Source organism: Canis aureus, chromosome 3, assembly GCF_053574225.1.
Source record: "Canis aureus isolate CA01 chromosome 3, VMU_Caureus_v.1.0, whole genome shotgun sequence".
NCBI classification, from domain to species: domain Eukaryota; kingdom Metazoa; phylum Chordata; class Mammalia; order Carnivora; family Canidae; genus Canis; species Canis aureus.
In genome coordinates, this window is record NC_135613.1 from 49,538,294 (window position 1) to 49,557,798 (window position 19,505).

A 19,505-nucleotide genomic window follows, 5' to 3' on the forward strand; every position below is an offset into this window, starting at 1 on the left:
AACAGTTTCACAGTTCCTTACTAACTTCAAGATTTCCTATAGGACCCAGCCATTGCACTCCCAGGTCTACACCCAAGAGAACTGAAAACATATGTTCAGTCTCGTAAGCCAGTGTTCAGAGCAGCCTGATTCATAAAATCCAAATGTCCCCCAGCTGATGAAAAGATTAAAAAAATATGGCATTTTGTTTGTTACCCAGCCATAAAAAGAAATGAAGTCCTGACATACGCTATAACGAGAATCCACTTTGGAAACATGATGCTGAATGAAAGCCAGACACAAAAGGCCACATACAGTAGGATTCCATTTATATGAAATGTCCAGAATAGACATTTCCATAGAGATGGAAAGTAGATTAGTTTCCAGAGCTTGGGGGTTGAGGAAAGCAATGACTGTGAATGAAAATGTGCTGGAATTGACAGTGGTGAAGGTTGGATAATTTTGTGAATATACTAAAACCCAAAGAAATTTGGGCACCTGGGTGGCTCAGTGGTTGACCGTCTGATTTTGGCTCATGATCTCGGGGTCCTGGAATCAAGACCCGCCCCAGGCTCTGCATTCAGCATGGAGCCTGCTTCTCTCTTTCTCTCTGCCCTTCTCCCTGCTCATTCTCTCTCTCTTTCTCTCTCTCTCAAATAAATAAAATCTTTTTTAAAAAATTAAAAATATATTAGAACAGGAAATGTCAAAGAATAGCCAAAATATAAATATTAAAGGGACAGCAATGTGAGACCTGCCTTTCCATATATTAATATGTATAAACCCATTGCAATCAAAACAGATACAGGCACAGGAGTAAACCCCTGTTGAACTGAAGAGAAAATCCAGACACACATCCAAATTATATGCAAACTACTATATGATAAAGGTGGCATTTTGTTTTTGTCTTTATTTCGTTTTGTTTTGTTTTTAGGGACTTGAACTCACAACTGAGATCAAGACATGAGCTGGGATCAAGAGTCAGATGCTTAGGGGTGCCTGAGTGGCAGTCAGTTGAGCACCTGACTCTTGGTTTCCACTTGGGTGATGATCTCGGGGTTGTGGGATGGGGCCCTGCCTCTGGTTCTGCCCTCAGGGCAGAGTCTGCTTGAGTTTCTCTGCTCCTCTCCCACGCACTCTATCTCTCTGAATTAAATAAATCTAAAAAAAGAAAAGTAAAATGTTTAACCAACTGAGCCACTCAGATGCCCCTTTAGGCACCCCGATAAAGGTGGCATTTTAATTCAGTGAGAAAGCATTTAATAAATGTGTATGGTTGGTTAGGCATTTGGAAGAAAACAAAAACTCCCTACCTTATGCCAAATACAAAACTACATTGTAGATGAATTATAGATTTACATGTAGAAATAGAAACATTAAAATATCATTTAGGAAATTTCAGAGACTAAATGCATATGTACCTTGGTGTGGGGCAGACCTTACCCCAGCCAGGCTGGGAACCCAGAAGATGTAAAGGAAAAGACAGGTGCTTCACAACAACACATTTTAAAATGTTGTAACAGGCAAATCCAAATGGCTGGTAAACATGAAAACTTTTCAGCCTAAGCAGTAGCCAGAGCTTGCAAATGAAAGCAAAAATGAAAATCCATTTTTCAAGGGTACCTGGCTGGCTAAGTCGGTAGAGTACATGACTCTGAATCTCGGAGTTGTGAGTTTCAGCCCCACACTAGGTGTAGAGATTAAAAATAAAAATTAAAAAGAAAGGAAAATCCACTTTTCACTGAAGGTGGTAATTTGGACTAGGATGGGAGGTTTCCAGTAAGGAAACTGAAGACTGCTGAGGAATAGGTATTTCTCTCTCTCTCTTACTCATGATCAATGGGAAAAAATAAATCACCCTGTGAATCAAAGAAACACAAATCAAAAGAAAACACTACTTTTCACTTTCCTAATTTGCTAAGGTTTCTATAAATAATAATGCCCAGTGGACACATATGTGCTGTTGGGGGAAACACAAGATGGTAGAACCTTCTGGAAATCAGTATATCAAAAAACTTTAAGATGTTCATATCTCTTGACTCTGCAATTCCCTGTGATGCATTTATTCTTAAGAAATAGAAACTCGGGACGGGGGATCCCTGGGTGGCTCAGTGGTTTAGCGCTGCCTTTGGCGGGGGCATGATCCTGGAGTCCCGGGATCGAGTCCCACATTGGGCTCCCTGTGTGGGCCTGCTTCTCCCTCTGCCTGTGTCTCTGTCTCTCTCTTTCTCTCTGTGTCTCTCATGAATAAATAAATAAAATTTTAAAAAGAAATAAAAACTAGTACAACAATGCACAAATTGGGGGCACCTGGGTGGCTCAGTGGTTGAGTGTCTGCCTTCATCTCAGGGCGTGATCCCAGGGTCCTGGGATCAAAACAAAACAAAGCAACGCACAGATAGATGTTTAATAGGTAGCACTAATCAGGAGGAAAACAATCAACAGGCTAGAGCAATGATCTCCTGACTATGACTTTTGAACAATATATATGCTTTCAGTGCTAATGTATTATACAATGTACACAAAAGAAATTTTAAAAGGATAAATTAGAATCCAACATTTTCTTCCCACATATCAATGGAGCATTTCCTGGGGGATACATACCTTACCCTGGAGACCACCCATCTGGTCTGTCCGTGGTAAGAAGTATCAAGGTTAGCTGGTGCAAAAGGAACGTGTAAAGTCAGTGAATTCTGTGAAAAGTGACCCTTATGCCAAACCTTAAGGAGAGACAGAACAGGTTGGAATAGCCACTGGAACTATAGAATGTTTACATTCATGGGACGAGAGGTTGGGAAGCAAAAATCTGGTTCTAGTTTGGTTAGAGGTCTTGGTCTTGTCCTGGTCTTGGTCAAGGCTGAATCCTGCTTGTACCCCCTGTACCCTTCTCACCTGTCACAGAGCTCCTCTCCCTTTCTGATATTACAAGTAGAATTCACATGGAAGTGGGGTCAGCAGTAATTAAAAGTTGATTAACACGTGGTCTAAGTGCACGTGGGGAAAGCTCTGAGGCATTTGGAAGAGGCAAGGTCACAGGCAAAGAATTCTCATTATCTAATGAAGAGTCCATTGGAGCCTTAACAATTTCAGAATGCTCAAGTGTGACTTGTCCCATAGATTCGGGTCAAGACCATGCAGGTGGTCGTATGGCAGCAGCATCGCTCCCTCAGAACCTGTATGTTAGTCTGGAACTGGAGCAATCGCAGTGTCCTGTAGCGCATGCTATTCTCCCTGCCCTGGGAAAGGTGATGGAGGAAACTCGCAAGAAGCCTTGAGCTTCTCATCAGTCACAAAGCAAACACTGGCCGTTATGCCTCCAGCTTTAAAGGGAAGGTTGATTGTAGGAAAGAAGAAAAGAATCTGAAAGAATTCCCTCGCTTAGATATCCACTAACTACACCAGTTGAGTCTGACTTGGGGAAGTTCTTGCAGTTCGTTTCCAGGGCACCTGGGTGGCTCAGATGGTTGAGCATCTGCCTTTGGCTCAGATCATGATCCCAGGGTCCTGGATTCGAGTCTTGCATGGGGCTCCCTGCTCAGCTGGGAGTCTCCCTCTCCCTGCCCCACTCCCTGCTCGTTCCCTCTCTCTCTCAAATAAATAAATAAAACCTTTTAAAAAAATGAACTATATCCATACTGTGCAATTCTAAGTAACAGTCAATAATGAGGATATGTATTCTGATCTGAAAAGATCAAGATATCATCACAAATGCAAGCTGTAGAAAAGGCACAGGATGACGCTGCTTTTGTGAAAGGCACATAAAATTATGTGTTTTTATGCAATCTTGTAATAGGAAAGGTAAATCAGGTTCTTGTTTCCCCTGTATAATTTCTCACCAGCTCTTTCTGACCTCAAAGCAAACATGCCCTCAGCCGACTTGGAAGGCGTGGTGACCATGCTGGGGCCCAGTCCATCTATTTCCTCTCCCTTTTCCTGCAAAGAGAGTATCTCACAAGTCAGCTCATGATTAATCAGTCTCCCTAAACAAAGAGCAGGTATTTATTAAGCATGTGCCATTATGTACACACTCAGTGTCTGGTAGCGAAGGGAATGCCTAAGGAAAGTTGACCGGATTATAATAAGCAACAACGAGAAGCAAGGCAGGTGGAAGGACAGGGAAACCAGAGGAAAGACCCTGTTGAGCCAGATGGGCCTCATCCTGTTCAAAGCTGTTTGGGGTCTCCCAGAGCCTGTACTCTGTAGGCCAAATTCCTAAGCTTCATATCCAAGACCGTCCATGGTCTGGCTTCCCACATATTTTTCTGATCTCTTCTATTACTTCCTCCCATCGGAGGCTCCAGTCCAGTCTGGCTTTACTCTGGGCCCCTACCTCTCTGTTCACACACTCACTTTTCCATCTGACCTTCCTAAATCTTGCTTCATTTAAAAAGACTCCTGGGGCACCTGGGTGGCTCAGTGGTTGAGCATCTGCCTTCGGCTTGGGTCATGATCCTGGGGTCCAGGGATCGAGTTCCGCATCAGGCTTCCCGTAGGAAGCCGGCTTCTCCCTCCACCTCTCTCTGTGTCTCTGGTGAATGAATAAAATCTTTAAAAAAAAATAGTAAAATAAAATAATAAATAGAGACTCCCAAGTTGTTGTTTAACGGGTTTAGAGATTCAGTTTTGCAAGATAAAGAATTCTAGAAATTGGTTGCACAACAACATGAATGTACTTAACTCTGCTAATCCAGACACTTAGAGATGGTTGAGATGGTCAATTTTATTTTATTTAATTTTTTAATTTATTTATGATAGGCACACAGTGAGAGAGAGAGAGAGGCAGAGACACAGGCAGAGGGAGAAGCGGGCTCCATGCACCAGGAGCCCGACGTGGGATTCGATCCCAGGTCTCCAGGATCGCGCCCTGGGCCAAAGGCAGCCGCCAAACCGCTGCGCCACCCAGGGATCCCAAGATGGTCAATTTTATGTTACGGGTATTTGACCCGAATTAAAAAAAACAAAAAGGAATCAGAAGCTGATCTACCTTAAAACAAAACAGAAAAAAAAGAATCCAGCGAATAGTAGCCCTAACCAAACCCGTCTCTCCTCTGAAGTCCAAGATCTCTTAGCTTTACAGCTCACGTGGCTTCCGAGATCATTCACAATCTTCTGTGTTTGGTAACTATTCATGTGTCTTCTCTCTCCCCGCCAGTTGGGTTGCAAACATTTTAACAGCGGTAAGTAAATACCTGCTACTAAATATCTGGCCTCAGAACCCAAATCGAAGTGCAGGGGGAATGATAAACCACAGTAACGGCTTTCATGTTAAAAATATTTATTCTTCTAAAAGATCACACAAAAGTTGAGAAGAGAAAGGATGTCGACTAACCTACATCAAAATCTGGGCTGAAAGGACAAAGAGCTGCCTAGATAAGTTGGTAGCTGAGCAAAATGCAGAGATGAGGGGGGCTGCTGGCCAACGGGCCCAGGGGTCTGGGGCAGCCACAGTCACAGGCACTGGGTGCGGTGGGGACAGCGCGATCCGGCTGCTGGCCCCAGTCGTTCCTCTGTCTCAGGAAGGGAGAAGCAGGAGCTCACTCCTTAGACATGTTCTTGATGGTCTTGTGCTCCTTCATGGCCTTTTCCCAATCGGTGCCATTGAACTCCTCAATGACCACACTCCGCACGGTGCCCTCGTCAAGGCAGTGTGGGGCAATCCCTGGGGGAGGTGACACAGAGAAGAGAAGGGCCCAGGTATGAGTGACAGCAGGCACTGTGCCGGCTTGTGGGCAAACCCACACCTGCAGCAGCGACAGCGATCCGCCGTGAAAGCTTCCACAGCCACCGCAGCAGCGCCCTGGCTCGCTTGCCCCCCGGCGGGTAGGGGGTCAGGCTCTCTAAGCCAGGGATGCCAAGGCTGGAGAGCATCCAGCACCAAGCTGAGAGTACAAAGATTTGAGCCCAGAGGGGTACCTGGGTGCCTCAGCGGTTGAGCATCTGCCTTCGGCTCAGACCATGATCCCGGGGTCCAGGGATCGAGTCTCACATCAGGCTCCCGGCAGGGAGCCTGCTTCTCCCTCTGCCTGTGTCTCTGCTTCTCTCTCTCTGTCTCATGAATAAATAAATAAAATCTTTAAAAGGGGGGATGGGGAGGACAAAGGTGATGTCATGCCCTCCTTGCACCGTAAGGCACAAAACGGTCATAGTCACAGTGATGCCACCACAGCTCTGTAGGCTGCAAGAAACAAGACTCCTTGCTCGCCACTTTCCAATCAGTTCACACTACAGCTGGTGGCATCTGAACAACTGTCCTGGGGCTGCGTTCCCCGCTCAGACCCAGGGGGACTTGAGGAGGGGCTTGGGGGTTCTCACTGTTTATGTTCTAAACAAACTGAAGCTGGGTTTGTTTTTTTAACTGGATCTCTTTCAACCCATTATCGATACTCTTGTCTGCTTCACTCCCTGAGCCATCCTTGGTGTGAAAACTCCCTCCCCTCCCCTCTCACCCCCACCCCAGGCTCATCTCCTCTCCTCCATACACCGGACAACAACATCACCCCCAGCGACATGAGCCCCCAGCAACATGCGGCCCAGGCAGCACCAGCAGATGAAGGCAGGATCTGGATGTTCAAGGATGAATAACCAGAGCCAGTCTCCTATCCCAGCATTTGAAAAGAGCTTTGCTGAAGAGCCCTGTTCTTCTAAGACCCATGTGAGAGGGGCCCGGCCAAGCAAGAGGCAAGCCCCATATGCCAGCACCCAGGCTATGATCAGCGTGTGTCCCTATATCCCCCGCGGCCGGGCAGCCCGTTCCCTTCACTTACCGAAGCCTCCAGGGTTTGAGCGGGGAGTGTAAAAGCTCTGAACGCCACATCTCTTACAGAAGGTGTGCTGGGCTTTGTGCGTGTTGAACGTGTATGTGGTTATGCTCTCGGCTCCCTAAGGGAGAACAGGTGAAATAGATGTTCTCCTTTTACAAAGAGAATTTTTTTGGGGGGGTCATCAAAAAAATTAATTCTTTTATAAGGCACAATGGGAGGGGAACGCCCTTTTGCAGGGGTCTCAGGATTATGAGGACACGTCCAATCTCACAAAGAGATACAGGCATCTTGAGGACAGGGACCCGCCTACGCTGCCCAGAGACGTGTCAGTCCGGAGCACGGCGGCTCACGGCTTCTCTTGGTCAAGTGCACACAAGTGCCTCAAGCTTTCCCAGCTCCGCGGCAAGACAGCACATCCTGTCCATGTCAGGGAATGAAAATGAAAATTTTCACTCAGCCTCAAAGGGGTGACGGCTCATCCTAGGGACTGGCTCCCCATGTTCCCGGCCAGCTCTGCTCATGATGGAAAAACAAGGGTTGACTGTACTTGAATTCACATACAAAGGACCAACTAGGAAAAGAATATTTTCCAGACATCATGGGCAAAGGGCTCATTTCCATTAGAGAAATACAAACATACTACACATAATACAAACGGGAAATGGGGCAAAAGGACAGAGAGAAAGGAAAACAAATATCTCTTTCACCTAAGAAATGATACACACATTCAGACACGGCAATGAGGTATTTTTTTTTTCACCATCAGGTGAGCACAAATAAGAGTCGGGTTAACTTGGTACTGAGATGTGGACAAACGTGTATGCTCTCAAATACCAGTCTCAGGAATACAAATTGGCAAAATCTGCCAACATCTATCAAAATTTTAAAATGTATGCATCTTTTAACACAGTAATTCCACCTCTGGAAATTTATCCTACAATCAAAATTCCATATGCATTGAATGACATGTATAATAGATGTTCTAGCACTGGTTAAAACAAGGCTGGGGCAGCCCCAGTGGCCCAGCGGTTTAGTGCCGCCTTCAGCCTGGGGTGTGATCCTGGGGACCCAGGATCGAGTTCCATGTCAGCTCCCTGCATGGAGCCTGCTTCTTCCTCTGCCTGTGTCTCTGTCTCTCTCTCTGTGTCTGTCATGAATAAATAAATAAAATCTTAAAAAAAAAAAAAAGTCTAAAGATTGAAAAAACTGAGAACACCCGTCAAGAGAAGACGGGACAAAGCAATGATGGACACTCATGAAATTGGGACACTGAAAATTTAAAAAGAACTAGACAGGCTTGCCTGGGTGGCTCAGTTGGTTAGGTATCTGCCTTCAGCTCAGGTCATGATCCCAGGGTCCTGGAATGGAGCCCCACATCCCTGCTCAGCAGGGAGCCTGCTTCTCCCTCTCCTCTGCGCCACCCCCTGCTTGTGCTCTCTTTTTGTCAAATAAATAAATTAAATTTTAAAAGGAAAATGAATGAGCCAGTTCTACTTCCAAATACTAATACAAACAATCTCCGAGGTTAAACATTAAGTGAAAAAGTAAGGCATAAAATAATTTGTGGGGCACCTGTGTGGCTCAGTGGTTGAACATCTGCCTTCGGCTCAGGGCAAGGTCCCAGGGTCCTGGGATCGAGTTCCACATTAGGCTCCCCCAGGGAGCCCCTGCTTCTCCTGCCTGTCTCTGCCTCTCTATCTGTGTCTCTCATGAATAAATTTTTTATTTATTTTATTATTTATTTTTAAAAGATTTTATTTATTTATTCATGTGAGACACAGAGAGATTGAGAGGCAGAGACACAGGCAGAGGGAGAAGCAGGCTCCATGCAGGGAGCCCCATGCAGGACTCGATCCCGGACTCCAGGATCACGTGCTGGGCCAAAGGCAGGCGCCAAACTGCTGAGCCTTGCAGGTGTCCCTCTGACTAATAAAATTTTTTTTTAAATCTTAAAAAATATGGGGTGCCTGGGTGGCTCACTTGGTGAACGTCTGCCTTCAGCTTGGGTCATGATCTCAGGGTCCTGGGATCAAGCCCCATATTGGGCTCCCTGCTCAGCGGGGAGCCTGCTTCTCCTCTTCCTCTACCCCTCCCTCCTGCTTGTGCTCTCTCTGTCTCTTTCTCTGTCAAATAAATAAAATCTTTATTAAAAAAAAGTCTTAAACTTAAAAAAGAATTATTTGTGTAGTATATTATTATCTCTATTTATTTTTCACCATTTTTAGTTTTTAAAAAAGGATGTACCCTGGTATGTGCATATATAAATATGTATATGTTTCTTTACATATATATTTATAAAGAAATATCCAAGAAGCAGTGGTTTCCAACAAGTGAAATTGTGTGGCTGAAGGGTCACGGGTGAAGGTTCTTACCAGAGCTGGATGTTTTCATTCTTTCCCCCACCTACCACCTACCACCCACCACCGTGGGAGAGAAAGGCCCCCAGAGCTCTGTGCCTTATGTAAAAATAGTTCTGAGGGGCCTCATCTCACATCACAGCCTCTACACAGAGAAGCAGCAAAGAACTGCCGGTGGTCCTAAAGCATCCAAAGTTTTCTGATCAGATACTTTCCCCCATGAAATGAGGAGGAGCAGCGAGGAGGGAGGGGCTGCTCCATCCCCTACTCTACCTTGGGCATTACTGGAGGTCACTCGGGGACATCCAGATCCCTGTTCCCATGTTATTCTGTGCACCCGCCCACTTCCCACCAGAACTCATGGCCTGTCACAGTCACACTGCCATGTACTCAGCCTTTTTGGTGACTGTTTTCTTGGCCAATCAGAAACCACCAACACCACCATGTTGGCCAATCTAACGGTCACTTTTCTTGACCATTAGATTCTTAACCCGACCTCTCAGGACCAGTCCTTCCTTTTTGAAACAAGGGTCTCTGAGGAGACCACCCTCGAACAATTTTCCTCCTCCCCCACTGGCCATCCTTCTCAGGCCCCTCTGGTCAGCTCTGACCTCGGCCTCTCCCTTCACTGGCTACATCAGCAGCAGCTGCCGCACCCAGTCTCCCGGCCATAAACACCAATACGCAGCTCTGCTTGCTCTCGACGCCAGACTTACACATCCAGCAGCCCACTTTCTATCTTATCTCTGCAAAGGTTCACGACGTCTTCAGCTTTTCCAAGAAAGAACCCCTGATGCCAGCAGTGCTCCACACCTGCTTCTCCCCCCGGATCTGGTATCCCCATCACTGAGCTGCTCAGGCCCCACATTGTAGTGGCAACTCTTCTGCCTCTCTTTTCCTCCTCTTCACATCCATCCTTTACAGGATTCTGCTCACCCTTCCTCTGAAACTGGGGTTCTCACAGTATGGCCCCAGGACCAGCAGCAACGCCTTGTAAGAAATGTCAATCCTGGGGTCCCCCTCCTAGATCTAGAGAATCAGGAGTGGGGCCCAGCAATTCCCCTTAACTTGCCCTCCAGTGGTCACGTGCACACTGAATCACGAGAGCCACTGCTCCAAAATAAATCTCAAATATCTGTTTTCTTTCCATCTCCATGACCACTGCCCTAATCCAAGCTCCCATCACCTCTCACCTAGCCACCCCAGCCACCTCCTGGCCACCTCCCTGTCTCACACCTACCTCCCCACAAGCCATTCCCCACAGAGCAGCCAAAGTGAACTTTTAAAACATTGAAGGAGGGGCGCCTGGGTGGTTCAGTCGGTTGAGCATCTGCCTTCGGCACAGATCACAATCCTGGAGTCCCGGGATCGAGTCTCACATCGGGCTCCCTGCATGGAGCCTGCTTCTTTCTCGCCTAAGTCTCTGTGTCTCTCATGAATAAATAAATAAAATCTTAAAAAAAAAAAAAAAAGAGAGAGAGAGAGAGAAAAGAAAAAAAGAAAAAGTTTTGCACTTAATTTAAAAAAACAGGGGCGCCTGGATGGCTCAGCCAGTTAAGCATCTGACTCTTGATCTTAGCTCAGGTCTTAATCTCAGGATTATGAGTTTAAGCCCAGAGTTGGGCTCTGTGTTGGGTGTGGAGTCTACTTAAAAAATAGGGGGCGCCTAAGTGGCTCAGCTGGTTAAGCATCTGCCTTTGGCTCAGGTCACGATCTCAGGGTCCTGAGGTCAAGCCCTGCATCGGGGTTCCTGCTAGGTGGGGTGTCTGCTTTTCCCTCTGCCTACTGCCCCCTCGTTTGTTTTTTTCTCTCTCTCTGTCAAATAAGTAAAATCTTTTTTTTTTCTTAAGAATTTATTTATTCTTTAAGAGACATAGGAAGAGGGAGGAGAAGCAGGCTCCATGCAGAGAGCCTGATGTGGGACTTGATCCCAGGAACTCTGGGATCACGCCCTGAACCAAAAGCAGACACTCAACCACTCAGTCACCCAGGCGTCCCCAAATAAATAAAATCTTAAAAACAGAAAAAAACAAAAATCAACACAACATAAAAATAGCTCCTACAACAGGCTGGGGCCGAGTATGGTACTCTAGGGCACCAAGAAAATGCATTCATAAGCAGGCCCAAGGAGGGAAAAAAAAAAGAAGAAAAAAAATACCAACTCTGAGACCCAAGAGCTTATGGCTATACCTGGTGGCATCTTTAGGAACCATCTCACGGGTGCTCAGGGGCAAGCGGAACTGGGGCCACAGCCTCTAGCATGTTTCCGAGCAGAGCACACGGGCATTTTCTGGGTTTACAGGGAAGACAGGGAGAAGTGTGCTGCCCAAGTGTCCCCCTCATCCACCAGGCGCCCACACGAGGGATCAAGGGGCAGACAAAGAAAAGGAGACAAGATGGCCCAAAGTGTCTGGGATTAAAGCTCACTCGTTAGGAAAGACCAGGACTCATGCATTCATTTACTCAGTCCATTGTTCCTTCCAGACGCTGAGTGCTGTGCTCGCTTCGGCAGCACATACACCAGACGCTGAGTGCCTATTCATTGCCAAGTCTGCGAGGCCAGGAGCTTGTCAGATATGACAAAAGATGGCACTTGGAGATCCCAACAATTTAATAAAGGAGATAGACGTGGAAACACACCAGTACACAAGGACACAGCGAAGTGTGTCTGACCACAGTGGGGGTAAGGGGAACCAAGGATGGAATTAAAGCCCCAGCCGACCCCATATTAGAGACAGTGTCCCAAAAGCCTTTCCTAAGAAGCTTACATTCTTTGACCAGAGATTTTATTTCTAAAAGAACTGATCCGAAAGAAATAACTTCTAAATTGCTAAAGATTTATACACAGGGAGGTTCACCACAGTGTTGTTTATAATTGGGGGAAAAATGGTACATGACCTAGAAGTTTAAATATAGGAAACTGCTTATTGTACATTCATATAACAAAATATGCTGCAAATATAGGAATAACAGTATAAATAAATTAGGAAATGATTGAGGGAGAGGAAGAGATTCAGGGACTGAGGAACAAGGGAGGGAAGACTCACTTTTGTACCTTTCAAAATCTGTACCAAGCACAAAAAAATTTCCCCGAAATAATAAAGTTAAAATCAGCAAGACCTATCAATATGCTGCCTACAAGAGACTCCCTTCAGACCTAAAGACACCTGTAGACAGAAGGTAAAGAGATGGAAAAACAATGACCAGGCAAAATGGAGGCAAAAAGAAAGTGGGCAGAGACATACTGAACATCAGACCAAATAGACTTGAACACAAAGACTGTAACAAGAGACAGAGAAGGACACTACAAATGACAAAGGGAACAATCCAACAAGAGGATGTAACAGTTGTAAATATCTATGCACCCAACATAGGAGCACCTAAATCCATAAAGCAAATAAAGAAATTGACATAAAGAAATTGACAATAACACAATACTAGGAGGGGGGTTTAACACCCACTAGATCATCACCCAGACAGAAAATCAACAAGGGAACAGTGACTTTGAAACATAATTTGAGTATATGGGAGTGAGTTTACTTCTGGGCCTTTATTCTTTTCTATGGATCTACATCTCTATCTAACCATGTTAACAGAGCCTTGATGACTGTCTATAGGAGGAGCTTTCATACCAAGTGAAGTTAGCTTCTTCTACTTTATTGTTCTCTGTGGTGACTGTTTTAGCTATTTTAGGGCCTGTGTATTTCCATACACATTTTAGAGTAATCTTGGGATACCTGGGTGGCTCAGTCAGTTAAGTACCTAACTCTTGGTTTTGGCTCAGGTCATGATCTTGGGGTCGTGGGATCAAGCCCCACGTTGGGCTCCAAGCTCAGCACAGAGTCTGCTTGAGATTCTTTCTCCCTCTCTCTCGGCCCCTTCCCTACTCATGCTCTCTTTCTCTCAAATAAATAAATAAATCTTTCTAAAAAATTTACAGTAATCTTGTATATGTCTGCAAAAGCCTTCTTGGGATTTTGATAGAAACTGCATTAAACCTATAGACAGTTTGGAGAGGATGAACACCAATACTATGCTGAGGTTTCCAATCAACAGACACATGATTTCTACCCATTAAGTTCTTCTTTAGTAACTTCATCAGCTTTCTGTAATATTCAGTACACAGATCAGGGACATGTTTTGTTAACTGAACACCCAACTAATTTTCTTTGCATTACTTGAAATGGCATGATGTTTTTAAAGTTTTTTTTTTAATTTTTTTTTTATTTATTTATGATAGTCACACACACAGAGAGAGAGAGAGAGGCAGAGACACAGGCAGAGGGAGAAGCAGGCTCCATGCACTGGGAGCCCGACGGGGGATTCGATCCCGGGTCTCCAGGATCGCGCCCTGGGCCAAAGGCAGCCGCCAAACCGCTGCACCACCCAGGGATCCCTGGCATGATGTTTTTAATTTCAGTTTCTTGGTGTTCATTCTTAGTATTTTTAAAATTGGGATGTAATTCACATGCCATAAAATTCACCATTTTAATGTGTATTGCTGCATTATTTACAACAGTCAAAACATGGAAACAACCTAAGTGTCCCCGGATGAGTGAATGGATAAAGAAGATGTGATACAAACACACACCACACACACACATACAAACACACATAGGAACACTATTCAACCATTAAAAAGAATGAAATCTTGCTATTTGTGACAACATGGGAATTATACTAATTGAAACAAGTCAGAGAAAGACAAATACTATATAATTCTACTTACACACAGAATTTTATAAACTAAACAAAAAACCAAGCTTAGAGAATAGACTGCTGTTTTCCAGGGACAGGGGTAGGCAGGCAAAATGGGTGAAAGAGGTAAAAAAAATGGGCATGCAAAAGTAATAGACAGCATGGTGACTACAGCTATAACACAGTTGTTACGTATTTGAAAGCTGCTAAGAGAATAAACCTTGAAAGTCCTCATCACAAGAAAAAAAAAATTATTTTGTGATTACATTTGATGTCAGATGTTAACTAGACCTAATTGTGCTGGTTACTTTGCAATATATACAAATACTAAATCATTCTGATGTACCCCTAAGACTAATAATGTTATATGTCAGCTGTACCACAATAAAATTTTTAATTCACCATTAAAAAAAATCTGTTTAAGTCATATGTTCTTCTTCATTGGGAAATGATAAAAGTCAGTTACAAAACAGAAAAAGGTAAAATCTTACTTTCATAACGATATATACAGTGTTGTCATTATTATTATTTAGATGTATTTACAGTGGAAAATAACATACAAGGATATCCACCCAAATAGGGCAGTGGTTATCCTTGGTTGATAGGATTTGGGTGGTCGCATTTATTTTTTATTCTATTTTTAATGTTTCCACAGTAATATCAAATGGGCATCCAAAATATAAATAGAAAAAAATAACAGAACATTCTAGAAATACGCATGAAACCCAGGTTGATGAGGAAAATTCAAACCCCTTGTAGAGGTCCCGCTGTGCTCCCTGCCGTATGGCACCCCCCATGGCACATGCTGTAAGCCAGGGGCTCCCCTGGCCTGCTCTGAGCACTGACCTTCAGGAGCTTGAAGCGAGAAGCCGGGACAATGAAGTGTCTATTCTGCTTCTTCTTACAAATGCTGCAGCTACAAAAAGAGGAATTCCCAGGTTGAGAACAAGGACCTGTGCCTTCTGAGGGCCCAATGGGACCCAATCCAATAAATCCTGAGAGCCAGATGACCCCACAGGTGAAGCCTCTTTCAGTGTTATTCAGGGAAAGGGGGGAGCCCAGGCATATGGACAGACCAGCTGGGGCCTCTGCTCAGCAGTCAAAGCCACGCACCCCTCGGAAAACCAGGATGTCGCCACCACGTTCCTACTGCTCACTCCCCAGTTTATTACAGTGAAGGAACTCATTGGATTCTAGAGATACTTATAAAACAAACATCCTGCTGAGCTACGATCTTATGCCTCCGGGATACACCAAAAATGGACAAGGAAGCCTCCGTTTCCCGCTTTCCTCATCTGTACATCATGGAACGCCTAGCTCCAAGTCAAATGGGCCCTCAGAATTATCACCTTCGGAATTCAACCTAAATGCCCTTTACTGGGGTGCCTGGGTGGCTCAGTCGGTTGGGCAGCTGCCTTCGGCTCAAGTCATAATTGGTCACAATCGTGGGGGTGGGATTGAATTCTGCTTCTGGCTCCCTGCTCAGCAGAGAGCCTGCTTCTCTCTTTCTCTTACCCTCTGCCTCTCCGACTGCTTGTGCTCAAGCTCTCTCCCTTTCTCAAAAAAATAAATAAAATCATAAAAAAATAATCAATCAATCTCCTTAGTCTACATTTACAAAAATTTCTACTTTCCCACAGAACTCTCCAACAAGCTGTTCCACGGGGCTTCTTCTGCAATCTTTTTTTTTTTTTTTTAAAGATTTTTAAAAAATTTTTATTTATTTATGATAGTCACACACACAGAGAGAGAGAGAGAGGCAGAGACATAGGCAGAGGGAGAAGCAGGCTCCATGCACCGGGAGCCCAATGTGGGATTCGATCCCGAGTCTCCAGGATTGCTCCCTGGGCCAAAGGCAGGCGCTAAACCGCTGCGCCACCCAGGGATCCCCTTCTTCTGCAATCTTTAAGTCAGTTCTCCATTTGAGTAATTCCAGGGTATTTATTTATTACTCGTGTGTACTTCAGGTTCCACACCATCTAGGGGCAAAAAGGCCTGGATCATGTTGAACAATCAGAAGCTAACTATTGGTTCAGCAGTCAGTGTCCTTGTTCTGTCACAAGGGAAGCTGCTAGAAAGCAGGCCCTCCACAGATCCCGGAAGAACCATCTGCCTCATCTAGAACAGAGCGAGAGGGCCTGGAATGTGGCAAGCTTCCGGGTGCGCACACCCTTACTCACTTCCCCTCCCAGTGGACTCCAGTGAAGACTCTGCCCAGCCAAGGCTTTCCATTCAGTGCCCGCCTGACCTAATCTCAGGCTCTAACCAGTCCCTGTCCATCTAGCAACAGGACAGTCAGTCTGAGGGGTGATGCTGAACGGCAGGGGCTGGAGCACTCTGCTGTGTCAACCGGGGCTACGCTGTAGGAGCTTGCTCGCTCTCTCTCTCTCATACACACACATGCACACACACACAGAGCAGGCCCAGTTATTTTTAGTACCCCCCCCATATTTTTAAAATTTTATTATTGAAAACATCTAGGCACATACGAAAGGGGAAAAAGAACAATGAACCCTCAGTACCCATCACCTGACGCCAGCAATGATCAGCTCACGGCCGATGCTGCCTCACCAGGACCCTGACTCCCCAGATGATGCCGAGATGCTGTGTTTTAACTCTTACTCTTGGGGAGAGAAAACACTCACTTGCAGTCAAAGATGTGCAAGTCGGCTGAGGCCCAAACTTCAAAGCGAACCGCTCCACAGTGGCAGCCTCCCGTATGCTTCACCAGGCCCTGGTATTCACTAAATGAAACAAGAAAACATCAGAAAGATAAGGATTTCTGAACAGTTGGGCCAGACCTCAGCACACAGCTCATGCCTTTTCTCCCTCTCGTTGTTGCTAGAAGAAGGAAGCAAGATGGGACGAAAGTCTCCCCTACATGACTGCCCCAGGTATTTCTGTTTTGGAGGCCAGAGTAGCAATTTTATTAAAAAAAAAAAAAAAAAAAGGAATTCAGTGTCTTCTTTTCTATGACCTCTCACTTCTATTTCTTATATCCTCGTAAGTTGTAAAGTAAAACATTGCCGAAAATAGAGAAAATAGGAGTTGGGTAGAGGATCCTGATCCCACTGTTCAAACATTTTTATTTACATGCTACTTACTAAGATTTTTTTTTTTTTTTTTTTTTTTTGTGAGCTAGGCACCAGGGAGAGCAATAAACAAGATACAGCAGATAAGCTTCTGCAGCCATCCAACAAATTACCCAAACAATATTTAAGGGACTGTGATAAAGGCAGTGCGGGATGCTATGAAAAATAAGAGGAGAGGAACTGAGTCTGTTGTTTGGAAAAACCTTCTTCTGAGAAAAGCTCTTGGAGTTTTGGTATATTCCCCTCCGGTATGTTTGCATATCCAGGACTCTTTACAGAGCTATCCATACACATTACATACTATCTTAATCCTTTTAAAACGTATATAAGCCAGGCTCTTAGTTGAGCATTATTCAGTTTGAAAAATATCAAATTGCACTCCAACAGGGCTAAACGCTTCTCAGTAAAGACAAAACATTTCACTGTACCTGCTCAAGCAACGATTACAGGAAAAATAGCCTACGGCAGTTTTAAATCAGCATTTTTTTATTATTAAGGCTGAATGCTTTTCCATGTTTCTTTACAAGTTGAATCAGTTAACTTGATGTATTTGAAATCTTTTCTGCACACACAAATAATGCTCATTGTAAAAAAATTAGAACATTACAACATGTGATAATATTAAAAAGCAAAGTCTCCTATAATCTTAACAGCTGGAGGGATCCACAGTTAACCATTTGCTATATATTCCTCCGGACTTCTTTATATACGATAATATTTTAACAAAAACAGTGCAGAGTTACACATTCTTTTTGCATATAAGTTAATTCAGTGAGTTTGGGTTATGTAAATAAGTGTATGTACTCACGCCAATCTGAAAGGTTAAAAAAAAAAAAAACTTGTCTTTCAGCAACATTTAAAAATCCTTTTCTTGACCAGTTATCAAATTTGTTTTAAAGGAAAAGTTTACTTCGAATTTGAGTGTCACATTTCTGAGAATCTTTATATCCTCTACACTTAGCAACTTGTGGCAATAGAACAGGGGCTCAACAATGTCTAATGATGAATATATATTAAAAAAAAAATGTTCAGCCCATGATCCACGATGATAAACCAGAAAGTGAAGCACACAGGAAACCAAGTATTTCATCTCTGAGAAGACCGTTCCTAAGAGAATTTCTTCTGGATTAAGGACAAAAGAACATTTTCGGCCAAGAAAGAAGAAAAGAAAGGAGTAACTGTCGGGTTGTTATGCAATTGTCAGGTTATCCTTGTTGTTGTTGTTGTTTCCCGTGGTGTTGACTGCTCTTTGTAATTCACCAAATAATGGACGCGGAGATGGGTTACTGGGGTACTAAGACCTCTCTCCGGAGCGCGACGGTTCCACAGGGCAGGCGTCGGATGCTATATTACATTTGGAAAAAAACAAGGCAGCCCCGGTCAGAGGTAATAGCTCATCTGGAACCTCACGGACACTCTGAAATCCTCCCCTGGAGGTTCTCGTCCTGCAGGAGCGACGCTGGGGGAGCGCGAAGCAGAGCGGGCCCCCCGGGAGCATCAGTCGGCGGAGCACCCAGGCCCCCGCGCCCCGCGCCTCCCCCCGGTACCCGCCGCGGCCCTCAGGACCCAGCGTCTCTGTGCGCGCGCTTCTGCCCGGGGTCGATCCCGCTCCGCTCCCTCCCGGGGAGCGCCTGGAACAATAACGGGATCTCGCCTCCCGGCGGCTGCAAAACTATTCGCCTTTTCTCCCCTCCCTCTCCCGCCGCCACCTCCCCCTCCCACCCACTCTCCAAAAACACGTGCGCAAATATGAAAAAGCGAGTCAGGTGGGAGCAAAGTCGTGGGGTTGATCTTCTTCTCCCCGGGAAGGGTCCCCGCGGCCTTGGCGCGCCAACAGCACAGAGAGCGTCCCGAGCACCATGGCTGTGCCCGGGAGAGACCCTTTGTGTCCCGGGACACGCTCCGGGGGCGCAGCGCCCCGTCCGAGCAGGGGCGCGCCCGGCGCTAACCCGCTAACCGGGCGACGCGGAACAGCGGCCCCGGCCGACAGGCGCTCCCGCCCCGAGGGGTCCGCGTGGCGCCGGCCGCCGCGCCCGGCCCCGCCGCACTCACAAGGTGTCCAGCAGCAGCTTGGCGGCGCCCTCGAAGGTGAGCCTCTGCCGCTTCTGGAACGTCTCCCAGCGCTCCCGCTGGTCGCCCAGGTCGGGCAGCGAGGCCGCCGGGCTGGCGGAGGTCGGCAGCGGGAGCAGCGGCAGCTCCGGCGGCGCCTGCCCGGGGCCCGCCTCCTGGGCCCGCGGCGACGACTGCTTCGGCCGCGGCTTCGCCGACGGCTGCCTCGCCGCCGCCCCGCTCTCGCCCCCGGCCTGGCTCGCCGAGCGCCGGGCGCGGCTGGCGCCGGGGGCCGGGGGCGCGGCCGGGGGCGTCCCGGAGGCTCGGGACCGAGTCTGCCCGCGTGCCTTGGCGGCCGAGTAGCTCCTGGTCCGCTGCATGGCTCCCGCAGCCGGGCGCGCAGGCCTCGCCGCCCGCGCGTCCTCGGCCCGCCCCGCGCGCGCGCCCGCCCGCGCCCGCGCCCGCGCCCCCGCCCGCCAGCCGAGCGGCCCCCCCAGGGGGCGCTGCACCCGCGGCCGCGACCCTGGCCCCTGGCCCCCGGCCCCTGGCGGAGGCCCGGCTGCAAACCC

The 19,505-nt window shown here is 46.5% G+C and overlaps 1 protein-coding gene across 3 annotated transcripts; it reads right to left on the reverse strand.

Annotated features, from left to right (window-relative positions):
- Positions 1–5,237: 5,237 nt before the first annotated feature.
- On the reverse strand, positions 5,238–19,348 carry CENPV (centromere protein V). Of its 3 annotated transcripts, XM_077892518.1 has the most exons (6): positions 18,940–19,331; positions 16,441–16,539; positions 14,642–14,711; positions 6,744–6,858; positions 5,893–6,024; positions 5,238–5,638 (listed from the first exon to the last, which is right to left on the reverse strand). In XM_077892518.1, exons 1-6 carry the CDS (start codon positions 19,314–19,316, stop codon positions 5,514–5,516), a joined length of 918 nt encoding a protein of 305 aa, XP_077748644.1. In that variant the 5' UTR covers positions 19,317–19,331; the 3' UTR covers positions 5,238–5,513. The 3 variants fall into 3 exon arrangements, with proteins under 3 accessions (XP_077748644.1, XP_077748646.1, XP_077748647.1); XM_077892520.1 differs by lacking the exon at positions 5,893–6,024; XM_077892521.1 differs by lacking the exons at positions 5,893–6,024; positions 6,744–6,858 and having other exon boundaries at positions 18,940–19,348.
- Positions 19,349–19,505: the final 157 nt, after the last annotated feature.